A 16,721-nucleotide genomic window follows, 5' to 3' on the forward strand; every position below is an offset into this window, starting at 1 on the left:
CCATCAATGAGACCCTCCCAGGCTGCTCCCCTCTCCTGCAGCCAGAGCTCTGGCATGCAGGCGCCTGTCTCTCCTGAACTGACTCACTTCCTTTCTCCCTAGGTTTCTGCTTGAGCCCTTTCCTGTTTCTTCAGATTATTTCCATATTAGACCTCCTCCTTTTGATTTGCCCCTTTGGGGTTTCCTGCACAGTGACCAGCTGATTGAAACACGCACTTGCTTCTTACAAGCATTCAGATTATGTTTTGTACCTCTATAAATTTCCTAACTCAGAAATCTCCAAACACTAGGCTCTACAGTATCACTAGGATGTCTTTTCTAATCCTATCATTATGTGGGAACTGAGGCAAAGAGAAGAGAAAAGGAAATCCCTAAACAGACAAAGGCTTGAAAAAAAAGCCTTCCAAACCAGAGTCCTGGTGCAGACTTCAGTTCACTAGAACTAAATAAAACAAGAAAGAGAAAAGATTCAGACACATGCCAGGCGGTGGTGGTGCACGCCTTTAATCCCAGCACACAGGAGGCAGAGCTAGGTGGATTTCTGTGAGTTCGAGGCCAGCCTGGTCTACAGAGCTAGTTCCAGGACAGGCACCAAAACTACACAGAGCAATCCTGTCTCGAAAAGACCGAAAAAAAAAAAAAAAAAAAAAAAACCCTCAGACACACAAACAAGAAAGCAATTCTATGAGTTTATGTCTTAAGAAATCTGGGTGTAAGCCGGGGCAGTGGTGGCACATGTCTTTAATCCCAGCACTCAGGGAGGCAGAGAGAGGCAAGTGGATCTCTGTGAGTTAGAGGCCAGGCAGGGCTGTTACACAGAGAAACTCTGTCTCAAAAAACCAAAATAAAACAGTGATACGCATGTGTGCATGCTTCTATATGTTCAGATGCATGCAAGTACACATGCATGTGTGTGCATGTGGAGGTCAGAGGTCGACGTTGGCTACTTTCCTCACTAGCTTTTCATTTTACCTTAAGATTAATTCTTTGTGTGTGTGTGTGTGTGTGTGTGTGTGTGTGTGTGTGTGTGTGTGTACACATACCACACATGGGGAGCAATACTCACGAAGCCAAGGAAATTGCCTGGAGCTGGAGTTCCAGGTGTTGGTGAGTGACCCAAACTCTAGTCCCCTGTAAGAACAGCAAGCACTCCTAACTGCTGCGCCAGTTCTCCTGCCCATCTTATTTTTATACATTGTCTCTCATCAATCTGGGGCTCATTACTGACCAGCTTGCCTGGTGGTGAGGCCCAAACAGCCTTCTATGTTGGCCTCCCTGTGCTGCACTTATTCTAGTTCAGTTTGCAAGTACAGGAGCAAAGCTTTGAGAGAGAGAGAGAGAGAGAGAGAGAGAGAGAGAGAGAGAGAGAGAGAGAGAGAGAGAGAGAGAGATGAGAGAGGAGGGGGGAGGAGAGAAGAGGGGGGAGGAGGAGGGGGAGGGGGGGAGGAGAGGAGAGGAGAGGAGAGGAGAGGAGAGGAGAGGAGAGGAGAGGAGAGGAGAGGAGAGGAGAGGAGAGGAGAGGAGAGAGAAAAATTTAAGCAAAAACTAAAGACTACAAGCTGTGAAGTTAAATGTGACAGACAGCTGGGTCATGTGGCAAGATGTGTGTGGGAAGATCTGTAACATTTAAAAAAACTCCAAACAGTAGTGTCACCTTCAGAGGTGACATTTTAATCTCTGATTAATAAGCCTGGAAAGCAAAAGGGTTGTAAAGTGCATTCCTGTTGCATAATTCTTAAGCATATTATTTTGAAATTTTAGGACAAAAATGTAAAAACATCTAAAAAAATCACAGTAACTCCAGTGCATTTTCTGTGATGATGCAGGGTGAGGAGCAATAAAGATGAAAGGCTGGCTGCTCATCATCTGCCCATGACCTGGAGCTGACCTTTCTTATTTCTGGTGGTCTCACTGTGACTCAGGAGATATTCTTTTTTTTCTTTTCTTTGTCATCCATATGCATGAATGGTGTGTGTGCATGCAAGATGAATGTTTACAGGTGTGTGTGCATGCAAGATGAATGTTTACAGATGTGTGTGCATGCAAGATGAATGTTTACAGGTGTGTGGGAATGCAAGATGAATGTTTACAGGTGTGTGGGCATGCAAGATGAATGTTTACAGGTGTGTGGGCATGCAAGATAAATGTTTACATGTGTGGGCATGCAAGATGAATGTTTACGTTTGTGGGCATTCAAGATGAATGTTTACAGGTGTGTGTGCATGCTAGATGAATGTTTACAGGTGTGTGGGCATGCAAGATGAATGTTTACAGGTGTGTGGGCATGCAAGATGAATGTTTACAGGTATGTGGGCATGCAAGATGAATGTTTACAGGTGTGTAGGCATGCAGTACACGTTTACAGGTGTGTGGGCATGCAGTACACATGTTTACAGGTGTGTGGGCATGCAAGATGAATGTTTACAGGTATGTGGGCATGCAAGATGAATGTTTACAGGTGTGTAGGCATGCAGTACACGTTTACAGGTGTGTGGGCATGCAAGATGAATGTTTACAGGTGTGTGTGCACACAAGATGAATGTTTACAGGTGTGTGGGCATGCAGTACAAATGTTCATAAGTGTGTGGGCATGCAAGTACACATGCTCATAGGTGTGTGGACATGCAACTTGAGAAAGTCACAGGTTAATAGGTACTTTCTTCTGTCACTCCTCACTTCAATTTTTTTGAGACGTTGTCTCCCACTGAACCTGGAGGTCACCAATTTGGTCAGGCTAGCTAGCAGCAAGCCCCAAGGATAGATCACCTGTCTCCACCTCCAGGATACTGAGAATACAGGTGTGCAACCACCTGTCTCCACCTCCAGGATACTGGGATTATAGGTGTGCAATCACCTGTCTCCATCATCTCTAGGATACTGGGATTACAGGTGTGCAATCATCTGTCTCCATCATCTCTAGGATACTGGGATTACAAATGTGCAATCACCTGTCTCCATCATCTCTAGGATACTGGGATTACAGGTGTGCAACCACCTGTCTCCATCATCTCCAGGATACTGGGATTACAGGTGTGTAATCACCTGTCTCCATCATCTCCAGGATACTGGGATTACAGGTGTGTAATCACCTGTCTCCATCATCTCCAGGATACTGGGATTACAGATGTGCAATCTCCTGTCTCCATCATCTCCAGGATTCTGGGTTTACAGGTGTGCACCCCCACGTCTGGCATTTGCTTGGGTGCTGGGAATCTAAACTCCAGCATCTTGCTTGTGTAGCCGGCACCTACACCGAGCATCTCCCCAGTCCCTCTGAAATTCTTGGTGCTTTCTATGTAGCACCTCCTTTAGCCACACAGTCGTCCTTCAAGATAGGTATTATTCTAACTCTAGAGAAACGGGGTAGAAATTCTACCGAGAGTTAGAAATATGAAGTGACTCACTGCATAATTTATAACAGAGATTTCATTTTTAATTACACACACACACTCACTCACTCACATGTAGTTATGTGTTCATCAATACCCTGAAGAAGCCAGATAAACATGGCAGATGCCCCGAAGCTGGAGTTATAAGCACTTGAGAGGCACCTGACACGGGTGTGGGAAGTGAACTAGGGCTTCTGCAAAAGCAGCGGGAGCTCTAGACGGCTGAGCCACCTGTCCAGGCCACAGCGCAGCGCAGATTCCTAAGCCAGGCAGTGTCACATCTGAACCCTACCAATATGCCTTACTGCCCGTGGTCACTGATTCTCAGTGTCCAGCTGACTGGACTTAGAATCACCGGGAAGACAGAACTCTGGGTTTGTCTACGAGAGGATTTCCAGAGAGGTTTACGTGAGGAGGGAAGAGTCACCCTAAATGTGGACACCACCATCCCATGGGGGTACCCAAACTGAACAGAAGGGAAAAAGGCAGCCAGACACCAGCACTGTTTCCTGACTGCAGGCGCAATGCAGCCAACCCTATGCTCCCCACCATGACATGATCGATGTCCAACCATTCTCAAGGTATGAGCCAATGTAAACTCCTCCTCCTTAAATGGCTTTTGTGACATGTAGGAGGAAAGTCACTGATACACTGCGCTTTTAGTGTTACCCAATAACAGGACAAATTAAATTAGATAAAGATGGAAAGAAGTAGACGAGTTGATGGCAACACCTATAGATGGGAGGCATACTGGGAGAACCTGCTTCCCTGGGTATAATAAGAGGGTCTAAAAGCCTGTTTGGCTGCTCGGGCTTTGTGTGAGACTGAACAGCTATGTCCAAAAGAAATGCAACATCCAAGGCTCAGGCTACAAGGAGACCACTTTGAATGTGGACACCAGTGTGCTCGCTGTGCTCCAGACAAGCATACAGCTGATCAGTTTGCACATTCCCAGAAAGCTCCAGATGAAAGGTTTCAACAGGTGCCATCAAAGCAAGCCCGGGAAGCAGCAGCGTGCTGTAAAGAAGCAGTGAACTGGAGGCTGGACATTCAATTAATTCATTTCCATAGTAGGACAAGTCACTGTCCACTATAAATCATACAACTACTTTAAGAAAACAATTAGCATTCTGTACAATACTGGATAATGATGATGACAATAATGACGATATGTCAACAACTGTGACACTGATAATAGCGCTTTTGATATAAAAATAATGAATTTTCTCACAATCCTATCAGAGTTACAGCCACTGGCCCCATGTGAGACAACAAGCACACTAGGTATCTCTACTGGGAGGGACTCAATGTCTGCTGGGAAGATGTCAGGCACTGATGGAACCCGGCCCTGTGACACCACTCCGTCCCCATGCGATGAAGACAATCTCCACAATCACATCTCTCCTGTCTCTCAGTCCATATGGTGGACTCTCTGCTCTGCCTCCTTTAGTATCTACCAGCCTGTATGGAGAAGACTCTGCTAGTGAATTTTCTGCTTGCTCTGCAGGGGTGTCAATTAGGTCAGCATATGGGAGGCATGTGTGGCACGAAGTTATTCATCGCTCAGTCTGTGTTTGGAGAAAAAGCTAGAGCAACTATAAAATAAAGCGAGGAAACATCTCAGGGGTGAGGTGTGCTTCAGAACTGACGTCATTTCTGTCTATTTCATGAGAACACACAATCTAAGAATGGAGAAGTTTAAAAAAAAAAAAACAAGAGAAGCAAACACACAGACAGGTGAAAGAACCATTTGTCTTGAAGCTAACACTTAAGTCTTGTGATTGTAAAGCTACAGCTCAGTGACAGAGTATTAACCGGGCTCGCATTAGGCGTATGTTTCATACCCAGTATATTCCAGGTTCTCCTACAAGCTCCACTCTTCTTGCCTTGGAGTCTCCCAAGAGGAATGAGCTCATTCCCATGCACAACAGCTCTGGGTCACTCAGAAAGATGGCAAGACATTGGGCTAGCCTGGGCAAAAGACCTACAAGTTTCAGTGCTAGGATTTTCCAATCACGGAATCACTTCGGTTGATCAGAATCCCTCACAAAATCCAAAGCAGCTTCTCGTGCAGAAAAATGAGCCACCACATCCTAACCCTGGATAGAAAGAATCATTTCTAATATGGATAGGTCACAAATAATGAAATACCATCAAATAATCAATCCCAGACCTAACATGCTAAATATAAGCAAAAGCACTCAGACTACACTTTCAAACCATCTCAAGATTTTTTTTTCCCATCAAAATATGGTTTCATTTAGGCCCAGGCACCTTTGGAAGCACCAAAAGCAGGCTCTCTTTCCTGGTTACTCAGTTAGTTAGAGAGCAATTTCTCATGAATGCCCAGTTTACATTTAAGAAGCTGAAACCACAGTCTACCTCAAGCCTGTGAAGTCCAGCCATGACACCGTTCACGGCAAGGAGCAACTCGAGGTCCCTTGACCTGCCGTGAGGTTGTTGGAAAGAGTGACGGCCCCTGTTTCCATCCCTCCAAATCTAACAAATGCACTGAAAGGACAAAATGTTTTTGAAGGAACATTAGGTACCCTGTGCCATTCTGCGTGCTGAATCCCATGTTGGGGGAAGGGGACAAATGAGGAAATTCAACATGAACTGCTCTCAAAGATGTCATTCAGAGGCACAGAGCAAAGCGCAGTGTCCATCAGTGTGATCCAGTTCCCACACTCTGCGGTAGGAGGAGAATGGCACAGAGCTGGGGAGGGCCAAGGAAGAGAGCTGCACACTGTAAGGGCCCCAGAGCTTCTTTATCTCAGTGTCTCTATATACTTCTCACGTTTCCTTCCATATGCTGCTGTCATTTCAAGGTCTTGACCCACTTACCACAAGCTAGCAGAATAATGTCACTGTAAAAAGATACCAAAATTATTCTGGACAAAACCACTGGCAAGGGAATATTTTTAGATAGTAATGTATTTATTAAAATAAGGATGCTTTCCAAGCAATTCAGTTTTTGCTCAAATTGTCATGATAGTCACTTTTTTTTCAGGTCTTAAAACATGAAAAATATATCATTAACAGAAGGTCAGTGTGCTAATTCTTCAAAATTTAAAGATGTTTCACTGGGAATGTTGGTCAATGGTAAAGTGTTTGTGTAAAATACTAGGTTCAAGCCCCAATCCCCAGCACCAGGGGAGGAAAGGAAGCAGGAGGAAGGGGAGGTGGGAAGGGAGGGTGTAGGAGAGAGGAGAGAATGAACTTGCAGAGTCACAGTTAAAGAATATAAAGAAGTCACTAAATGTTTCTCTAAAGCAAACAGTTGACTTCAAGCATCAGTGTGATTTAAATTTTAAAAGTTCTGGGGAGATTTCTGAGACCATGAAAAGCATATTAACTCAACATAATTAAACTCTCACTAAAATAGTAACACGTAAAGGAATCACACTTGGCATAACACAAACTAGCCTGAGTCCACTCAGCACTTAAGCTGGACTGCTGGGGAGCAGGGTGGAGGAGTGCCGACTTCGTATTCTCTCAGGGCTCGGGAAAGGTTTACATTCATATCAACCTGTATGGTGCTCCCTCTACCTGCCCCTCCCTAGCCCAGAGAAAAGTCAAAGTGGATGGGCAGTGGTCCAGAAGGGCTCTAGGAACGGGCAGACTAAGGCCTTCCAGGAAGCGGAGTGTTTGTTTTGGCAGGAGGATTCTGCAGAGAGCAGAGAAATGGCCCAGATAAAGAGATGGCATGTGTGGACAGGAAGGAAAGCTCCCCTGCCAGCGCCTCGGCTTAGACAGCGACATGAATGAGACCCACACTGCCGTCTATTAATTCCTGACTGGAAGCAAAGGCCAGAATCCATATTGATTATAAAACCCTTCTCCCTGACCGTTCTTTATACAATGTTGTGTGTACCTGCCTCTGCTGTTACAGGTACAAACAGTCTCCAAGTGACTGTATGCTGTGCCCTTTGCTGCCCCCCTCCAACACTTATGATTCATATTTTATGGAAATATTGAGAAATATTCCATCAGAAATGAATCTGCTTTCACAGCATATTGTATGTTTCCTGTGTTTTTCTTCCTTCGTTATCACCAAGGACATTCCCAAAAAACAAATCTTTTTTTTTTCCAAACAATCATACTCTTCAACATTAATCTGCTTTCAACTTCCAAGTTGCTGTTTAATGACATCATGCTGAGTTTCTGGGGTCTTTTTTAGTGAAGCCATAATGATGTACAGAGAAAGTTATGCGGCAAATCAATTAAACTATAAACAAAAGGGCTGACCTCAGTATGATTTCAAAATTTCCAGAACTCTAATCTTTTATCACTAGCTTCCCCAAAAGTGTTCTCCAGCCCAGTGGCTGTCACTGCAAAAGCAAAGTCTGCGGGCTGAGGTTCCAACCACGGCAGAAAACGGTGTGTGTGCCTAAGAACTTCCAGGAAGGTCACCTACACTGACGACTTACACCGAGAAATTAACCCTAGCAACCTCATTCTCTTCGATTTAATCCCAACTAAAATGCAACACCTCTTTCAGAGGGCTGTACAACAGGACTCAACTTCTGACTCTTTCCTCCTATGCTCTGAGGGGCACAAGGGGCTGGGAGACAGTTCCCCCTGGATAAACTTTTATGAAAGCAATAAAAGCTTGAGCCCAACTCCCAGACTCATGTGAGCCAGGCAGCGGTAGCATATGCCTTTAATCCCAGCACTTGGGAGGCAGAGGCAGGAGGATCTCAGTGAGTTTGAGGCCAGCCTGGTGTACAAAGCGAGTTCCAGGACAGCCAAGACTGTTGCACAGAAAAACACTGTCTTGAAAAACAAAACAAAACAAAACAAAACAAAAAGTTGGGCACAGTGGTGTGCACTTTTAATCCCAGCGCTAGGGAGAAGGAGACTCAGTAGATTCCTGGGGCTCACTGAGGAGAACCTCACCTGGTAGACAAGCTCCAGGACAAGAGGCCATCCTATAAAACAAGGGGAAGAGGACTTTCAGAATGGCTCCTGAGCTTGTCCCATCACCTCTGTGTCCACACACAGTCACACATACACAACCACACAGCCATACACGGACACACACATACAGTCACACACGTGTCCACAGTCACACACTTCCCCCACACACAGACAGCTACATGTACCTACAAGCAACCACACGAACGTGCAAACACACACACTCACACACGAAGGGAAAAAGGCCTCTCCTTGGTCCCAGGATTCCATCACTACACCTCTCCTTTCCCAGTAAGGAGAAAATGAAGTCTCAACTTGAGAGCTGAGTCCAATCGTGACACTGGACAGAAAGAATTTAATTTCTGAACTCTGTCTGCATGTCCTGAACACGTGCATCACAGTCCACTAGCAAACTGACAGTCTTCAGCTAGGCAAAGCAGTTCTGCTTCATTCTAGCCTTTGAGTCCTCCTGTTGGCCTCCTGTCCCAAGTCCTCTTCTGTAACATGCCTGACAAAAAACTGCAGGGCATGGAAACGAAGAAGTCAGCTATGGAGTCAGCCATACCAGGGAGGAAAAGTGGTCTCTCAGGGCATGAGCTTTCAGAATATGAATCAATTTATACAGGCCTCAGCTTGCTCATGTGCCTGTCACATTTGCTAAAGGAGAACACTCACAGTACAGCCCAAGTGGAATAAATGTTACAGCAACAGGGATGAAATCTGGTTAATGGAAGGAAGCCATAACAGCCTGCGCCAAGAGCTGCAATGGACAGCCAGTCCCCACACCCGACCGACCGACCGACCGACCGACCGGATCAACACATATGCCTGGACAGTTCACAGTTCTCAGGGGGAGGTTGTTGGGGTCTACGCCTGGGTACCTGCCTGTGCTCTAGACTTGGTTGCACCTGCCAGCAACTCTCCTTCCATACTTCTAAGTTCACCCAGCTGCCCCGTCCTCCCCAAAACCCTGGCCCAGCACATGTTCCTGGTCCCTGTCTCTCATTCTGTATGGTGGCATTTCAATTAACTAGACCAGGGACCACCATGCCCCAAACGAAGATAATTTAGAGTCTAGGTCTCCAGAAAAGAACAAAGAATAAGAAGGCTGAGGCAGCCAAAGGTAAGCAGACTTCATTCTGCTTTAGTCAAAGGCATTTTTAAATCTCTAGGAGGATGTTAGTATCACTTATCACCAAGAATCATCATGAATAAACACAAAGGTCCCTTTGTGAACAGAGCAACAGACTTACAACATTGCCTGTGGAGTGCATCACCAGTTACTGACATGGACTCAAACTCTAACGGAAGGGTCAACTCCATGAATATGTACACACATGTCCGCACAGACACTACACAGTCACATTCCTATGATACACACACTCCTACGAAACAAACTACAAGGATCTATGTTGATCTATGCAGCAATTTGCTTTTCTATGTTCTATCTTACATTCTCAGTTGGAGGGTGCACACAGGTTATTGGAAACTTCATGGGGCTCCACTGTTACCATAACCAGAGACACAAGCACTTTGTGGTTTGTCTGAGGTAGAATTCCACTGTAGCCCATGTTGGCCTTGAACTCTGACTAATGATGTAGCTGAGGATGACCCTAACTCCAGATCTTCCTGGTTCCAACTCTTAGGTGCTGGGATTTGGGAACTGCTTTTTTCCTGAACTGGAAACCTCAACTTCAATCTACAGAAGGAGTTTCCATCTAGACCTCCCTGTGTGAGTCCGGAAGAGACGGCCTTCAAGGCTTTTAACTGCAGACCAGGTCCACTTAGGGTGGTACTACATGAGGGAGAAGAGTCTTATCCCACACTATTTCAAAGTGTTTCTCTCTCTCTTCCTTGCCCTGAAGTTTCCTCCTCCTTTTCTCAATGAAGACTAAGTTTATAATACTAAAAATAATTCCAACAGCACTGGCTGGAGAAGTACAGTCAGCAAAAAGTCATTAGTAAAATCATTCAATTCTTCCAGTTTAACTCCAATTAAAATTCATTAGGCTTAAATCTTTAACATATGTTCATTATTTTTTGAGTTGTAAGTCACTGTTCTTCCAAATCCAAGGAAGTCTTGCATGTAAAGCAGTCTGCTGTTTTCTCGACAATGAAAAGGAAAAGGCGACTGTTCCTCTGAAGCCCATGACAGGAAAGGAAAACTGTTGCATACTTCCTCTCACCTGATGCGGACTGGTAACCAAGTCCAGGCGTGGGAAGTCAGTCTCTGGGTAGAGTCAGTCTACCCAATAGCCTAATACTGATCTCAATCACATCACAGTTTCCTGCCGGCCCCACATTCCCAGCTACCAAGAAGAGCTTTCATCTGCTATACTTTCCAACATGGTCACAGCTGGAGTCCAGGTGTAGGGCTGGTGTCACCACTGCAAACAGGACTCCACACGGATCGGCGCACCCGAGACACATCTCTGTGATCTCTAAGAGGAGCACAGCAACAGAAGCCAGTGGATGTCCCCGGTTCACAGTGTCTCACCCACCCATGGAGCTTGTTTAGGGACAAGAGTCTGGATTCTGAGCATAGTATACTAGGGTAGGCCTTCTGGAGATCTCAGGAGGAGGCATTTTACATGTGGAAAAGGCATGAAAACACATATGGGCCACAGGGTAAACAGTGGTTGGCAGCTGCCTCCTGGTATTCATGACCTTGATTACCCTTCTGCAGGGGTGTGGGGGGGGGGGTGGAGTAGGAAGCATATCTCTGACTCCCTCCTACCTTGAAGTTAGTCACTCTACTGAAGCCAGCTGCCATATAAGTCCACTACCCCTCCTCTGCAGAGGCCCACTTAACAAGGAAGCAAGGTAAGTAGCCTCACAAAACTAAATGTCACCAACAAGGACCCAAGTGTGTCTGGATGTGTGTCCAAAACTGTGAGAAGACTGCAGCTCATACCCACACTTTGACTCTAGTTTCCTGGGTCCCAGAGCCTTAGACACAGCCAAGCCACTCCCTGGTCCACAGAAACCGAGGTGATGAACGTCCTTTATTATGCCATTCAGCCATGGATAAGTAATGGGCATCCAATACATAATATCACTGGATGTATCAGGTGAAGAGAATCATAATACATTTGAGACCGTATGACAGAAGAATAAAGAGAAAACATAATTGCTTTTAGAAAACCATACGTAAACACACAGAGGGAAACTTTACTTCCTTTATAATGAAGGGGAAATCCTTTGATTAGCATGTTTACCGAACGCCTTCCTCACCTTGGATGCACTGCAGTGTCCCATCCTCGGCTCTTATGGTGAAGGTCTCCCCTGGGTTAACTTGGACAAGAATGACCTGTGAAAACACAGAAACTTGCAGTTAGCGCCAATGCACTGGCCCCTCTGCTCTGCTCTGCTTTGCGGTTCGCACTTGGCAGGAAGCACGTGACACCAAACCTTGTATCAGCACAAAATTTAGGGTATAAATCTTAACCCCACTCAAAGTTTGGGAAATATAGGACAACATGCATTTGCTCACAGCCTAGTATACTATTTATATAACTTAATCTTGATTATACTACACTTTCTCTTTGGAAAACACAATTTTCTTTTCTCTTTCTAAGTTTAGACACAAACTTAAATTAGAAAAACACCACGTACACAAACTCTACATACAGCATAAAATAGATGACCCTCAGCAAATACTCAAATGTTTCAATATATAACCTAGAATAAGTGTTTTCTTACATAGACACAGATATTTATTATCAGAAGATAACTTCCAAAACACGAGATGGGAAGCAGCTATGGTGAAGCATGATCTCTTCAATAGCCTCACAGATTTAGTTCTAATCTGAGGACAACAAGAGGAAAAATCACTGATTTAAGAGATCAACGACTACCCTAATTGCCATCATGGAACCTTCATCGGCAACTGATGGAAGCAGATGCAGAGATCCACAGCTAAGCACTGGGCGGAGCTCCTGGAGTCCAGTGGAAGAGAGGGAGGAGGGATTCTAGGAGCAAAGGGTCAAGATCATGATGAGGAAACCCACAGTCAGCTGACCCGAGCTAGCTGGAGCTCAATGACTCTAGACTGATGTGTGGGGAACCTGCATGGGGCTGAACTAGGCTCTCTGAATGTGGGTGACAGTTGTGTGGCTCAGGCAGCACATGGGCCCCCTGGCAGCGGGACCAGGATCTACCCTTGGTGCATGAAATGGCTTTTTGGAGCCCATTCCCTATGAAGGGACACCTTGTTCAGTCTTGATACAGGGGGAGGGGCTTGGCCCTGCCTCAACTTGATATGCCAGACTTTGCTGACTCCCCAAGGGAAGCCTTACCCTCTCTGAGGAGCAGATGGGGGGTAGGGTGAAGGCAAGGTGGGAAGTGAGTGGGAGGAGGGGAGGGAGGGGGAGCTGTGATTGGTATGTAAAATGGAAAAAAAAAAACTTTAAAAAAAAAAATCACTGATTTAAAACTAAATACAAATGAGTCCTAACTACAGTTTCATATCAGCAGGGACAAGATCAGCACTGTCACAGTCATCAACCCGTCTGTAGACACAGACTCTACAATGCTGTCATTCCTTCAGGGTCTTTGCAGTAAGCCTGCTCTAAAGCACTGAAACCTTCACGCACTGTGTTCCTTGAGATCGGCCCTCCAGACGCAATACTACTTCTGTAAACAGCTAACAGTTCTAGAATCTACAACTGCAATTAACTAATTACATTAACAATTATTTTAGTGGTTGCTTCCTTCTTCACCTGAGGTACTATTAGGATAAGATCTGACTGACTAGCCCATGCCTGACAATCATTTCTCTGAATGAATTATGGTTGGAAAACCTAAGGAAACTGTCTCACAAGATTAGCTCAAGAATTAAGATTTCATAAGATTAGTGACTGGAGAGACGGACAGCTCGGTCATTCAGAGCGCTCACTGCTCCTGCTGAGGACCTGAGTTCAGTTCCCAGAACCCACGTGGTGGTTCACAGTCACCGGCAACTCCAGTTCCAGGGAACCCAACATCCTCTTCTGACATCTGCAGATGCACGTGGCACAATATAATCATGTATGATCACACATATACATGAATTTAAAATTATTTTAAATTTTAAAGGATCTCATGAGATGTAATTTAAACAAACTTCTTTTATGTACAATTTATCTGCTTTATAACACTATTCAGATCAAAGTCATGTAATTTATAATATAAATCTTTTAACATCCACATATTTTGTTCAAATAATAATTCACAGCAGGAGATACTGTTGAGGCATGAATTTCCTTTAATTAAGAAATACATTAACTGAAAAATCATCATGATCATTCAGGAGAAAGCAGTCCAAACCTCATCCCGGATGCTTCATATTATTTTGAAAGATAAATTATTTCACAATCATTTGCTTTTCCCCCACAGTAATTGCGTCAATAATCTTTCAGGCTTCCTCCTCCCCGTTCTCACTCATGTGAAGGCGGTGTGCCATTTTAAGAACTCAAAAGGAAATCCTTTTAGATCTCAGAGTGATTAAAGCATCTCTGGTGCTTTCTCCAGCCGGAGGTTTTAGTTATTCCTTTAACACGGAAATCGTCTGAGTCAGCTTTGTTTTCACATAAACATACATCACGGCTCTATTACACTCCGCCTTGTAAAACAGCACTTCAATAAGGGGGGGGGGGGTCTACGGGAGGAGGGGCCCATGATATAAGTGACAGGAAGCAAAGGGAGGGACAGCAGGGAGGGGGTCAAGTGGGGAGAGGAGCGATGAGGACTAGACACAGTAAGGATGTTAAAGAAAACCATATGGAAAGCTAGTACTTTATGAGCTTCCTAATTTATCTACTTTTCATAAAAGAGTTTAATTGGAGTTACCCTACATAGGGGATAATGCTTGTCCAAAAAACCAGTGTCGGGTGTGGGGTACCTCCCCTGGAGTTGTTGCTCAGAAGCCCCAGAACAACGTAAGCTATTCCCATCGCTCTTGGCTGCCCACCAGAACTCGATGGATAAGGTCCTATTGCTGAGGAGTCTAATACTTTGGTCACAGGACACAGAGAAATCAAGTTGGTACTGGCTCGGACGCTTCCTCACTGCTGGTGAACTTTCATAGCACCACAAGATGCAATATAAACTGTTGGAGAAGATACTGGTGAACGTCCATAGCACCACAAGATGCAATATAAACTGCTAGAAAGAAACCGTGAGCCCTGTGAGCTCCAATAACCACCAGCCTGACAAGATATGCCCGTGGTTTCAATAGTGGTACAAATGTCATGGGGGTAATCAACCACTTTCTAATTCGGAAATCCTTTTTCTTCCCTGGGACTTGCCGTAATATTGCTGTGTTGTGTTCTCAGGACCATACTGACAATTGTGTGGAGGAAGAGTCTATGGATTTGGGATGTCAAAGATGATCTATAACAGAGTCTGTGTCCAAAAAAGTGTCCAACTTTCTTCCCTGCCCTAAATCCACAGGGACACATTATAAACTTATTCTTAGAGGTTTAAACACAAAGCAGATAGTTTCGATCCCATCACTGTGATGCTAGAATTTGTCTAAGGATTTATAAAAATACAAGTATCTTTTTTTAAAAAAACACAATACTTTTAGTTTTTGAGAATTCTATACATGGATACAATGTATGTGATCACACTCACTCCAGGTAACTCCTCCCAGACCCACTTTCTACTCCATGTCTTTTTTTTTAACCCTCCAATAATCCACTGAGTCTAACTTGTGTTGCTCAAACACTCATGGGTGTGGGACCATCCACACACTGAAGCGTGGCTATGCTTCCAGAGGCCACACACACTTAGAGAAAACTGACTCCAGCTGCCACTCGTTCCACAACCAGAGGCAGGGGCATGGTGAGCCTTCCTCTGTCTAGGTGAGAATGTTGGCGACTTGGCAGTGTCAGTCCTCCACAGATGCCGTGACCCACGCGCGCAGCAGCTCTCCTGACCAGGAGATACCGGTTCCGCCCAGTCCTTCCTGACCTCTGGCTCTTAGCATCTTCCCGACCCATCTCCTATGTTGTCCTGGAGCCCTGAGGGAAGGGGGTATGACAGATGGCCCACTCATGGTTGAGCACTCCACAGAGCCTTACATTCTCCAGCCTGACCACTTGCGGGTCTGCTAACCACCATCCACTGCACATACAAACTTCTCTGTGACGAGTCTGATCACTAATCAGCAAAGATAAAAATTCGGAGGGCACTGTGATACTATGTCCATTTAGCAAAATAACAGTAGTAAGTTCACCCCTGAGCCTATGCACTTCTGACCAAGAGCTAAGGGCTCTTGATCAGATTGAAAGTATCAGGCATGATTTTCCTCCTGGAGTAGGCCTTACTGCTCTTTGACAACACAAATTCAAAAACGCTCTTCTCCCACACAACTGTCAGTAATGGCCCAGAGAATACAACCAAGCAGTATCATGGAAAGTCCCAGAAATGAAAAAGGATTTCTGAATTGATGTCACACTCTCTGCCTACCATACTGCATGAAGAGTCATGACAGTCTTTTGTAATCACTGACACCAGGTCACAAGTCAAAGCATGATCTGGAAGCACCCTGCCTCCTCCAAAATCTATGTGTAAAGTCTGTATGCGTTGTATACGTGCATACAGACAGACAGACACACATACACACACACACACACACACACACACACACACTAGCTTACAGAGTTCAGTTCCCAATCCCTTCTATTTCAATTCTTCAGGGACAAAGATGATAGGTAAAGAGCTTTTAAGCATCATATCAACACATCTCTCTTCAAATGTTTAGTTCATGTAATTTTCACTGCTGCTGAGTTGCTATGGCAACCAGATTATAATCTACCAAGTCACCTTAGAAATGAGGCAAAGTTCATGCCTCCTAATAGCGATTTCTCTTCTTACAAGAGCAGAAGTCACAACAGGAATGAACTGTTTTGAACTTGGTAGTGGACATTTTTAGGAGAAAGCACTTTATCTTATGAGGGAAAATGACCACTGTACCACTCTGTCAATGACAGAGATAAAAGTAAAGCTGTGACAGAGCAGCCCAATGGCCTGTCCTGACGGCAGGCATGAATGGGCCACCAGCATCACCTTGCATTACGAAGCTCAGAGGAGTGTGAGTCACATCCTGGCAGACAAAGGGCACCGAATCTTCTGTACCATGCATGTCAGTTATCTGTCTCCCCCTCCCCGTCTTCCCATAGCTGCCCTCCCGACATAGCTGCTCTGAGTTCCGTTAGTACAGTATGTTAAACCCACCAACATTTCTGTTCATTCATTGGCCATTTTCTACTCTTCAAAGTCAGCATTAAACCAATTCACATTCATGCTGCGCTGTCTTTTGTCAAAGGGGAAAAAGAAGGATTTCTTTTTGAGATGGTTGTTTTTGAGATGGTTTCTCTGTGTATCCCTGGCTGTCCTGAACTCTCTCTGTAGACCAGGCTGTCCTCAAAC

The 16,721-nt window shown here is 44.9% G+C and overlaps 1 protein-coding gene across 4 annotated transcripts in view; it reads right to left on the bottom strand.

Moving 5' to 3' along the window:
* The window catches only part of Fndc3b (fibronectin type III domain containing 3B), a 300,773-nt gene that overhangs the window by 191,910 nt on the left and 92,142 nt on the right, over positions 1-16,721 (bottom strand). For all 4 annotated transcript variants that reach the window (XM_059265284.1, XM_059265285.1, XM_059265288.1 and 1 more), the window contains one exon: positions 11,541-11,616. In XM_059265284.1, coding sequence (XP_059121267.1) covers positions 11,541-11,616 — 76 coding nt within the window. The remainder of the gene's footprint in view (positions 1-11,540; positions 11,617-16,721) is intronic.

The sequence above is a fragment of the Peromyscus eremicus genome, chromosome 6, assembly GCF_949786415.1.
Source record: "Peromyscus eremicus chromosome 6, PerEre_H2_v1, whole genome shotgun sequence".
NCBI classification, from domain to species: Eukaryota; Metazoa; Chordata; class Mammalia; order Rodentia; family Cricetidae; genus Peromyscus; species Peromyscus eremicus.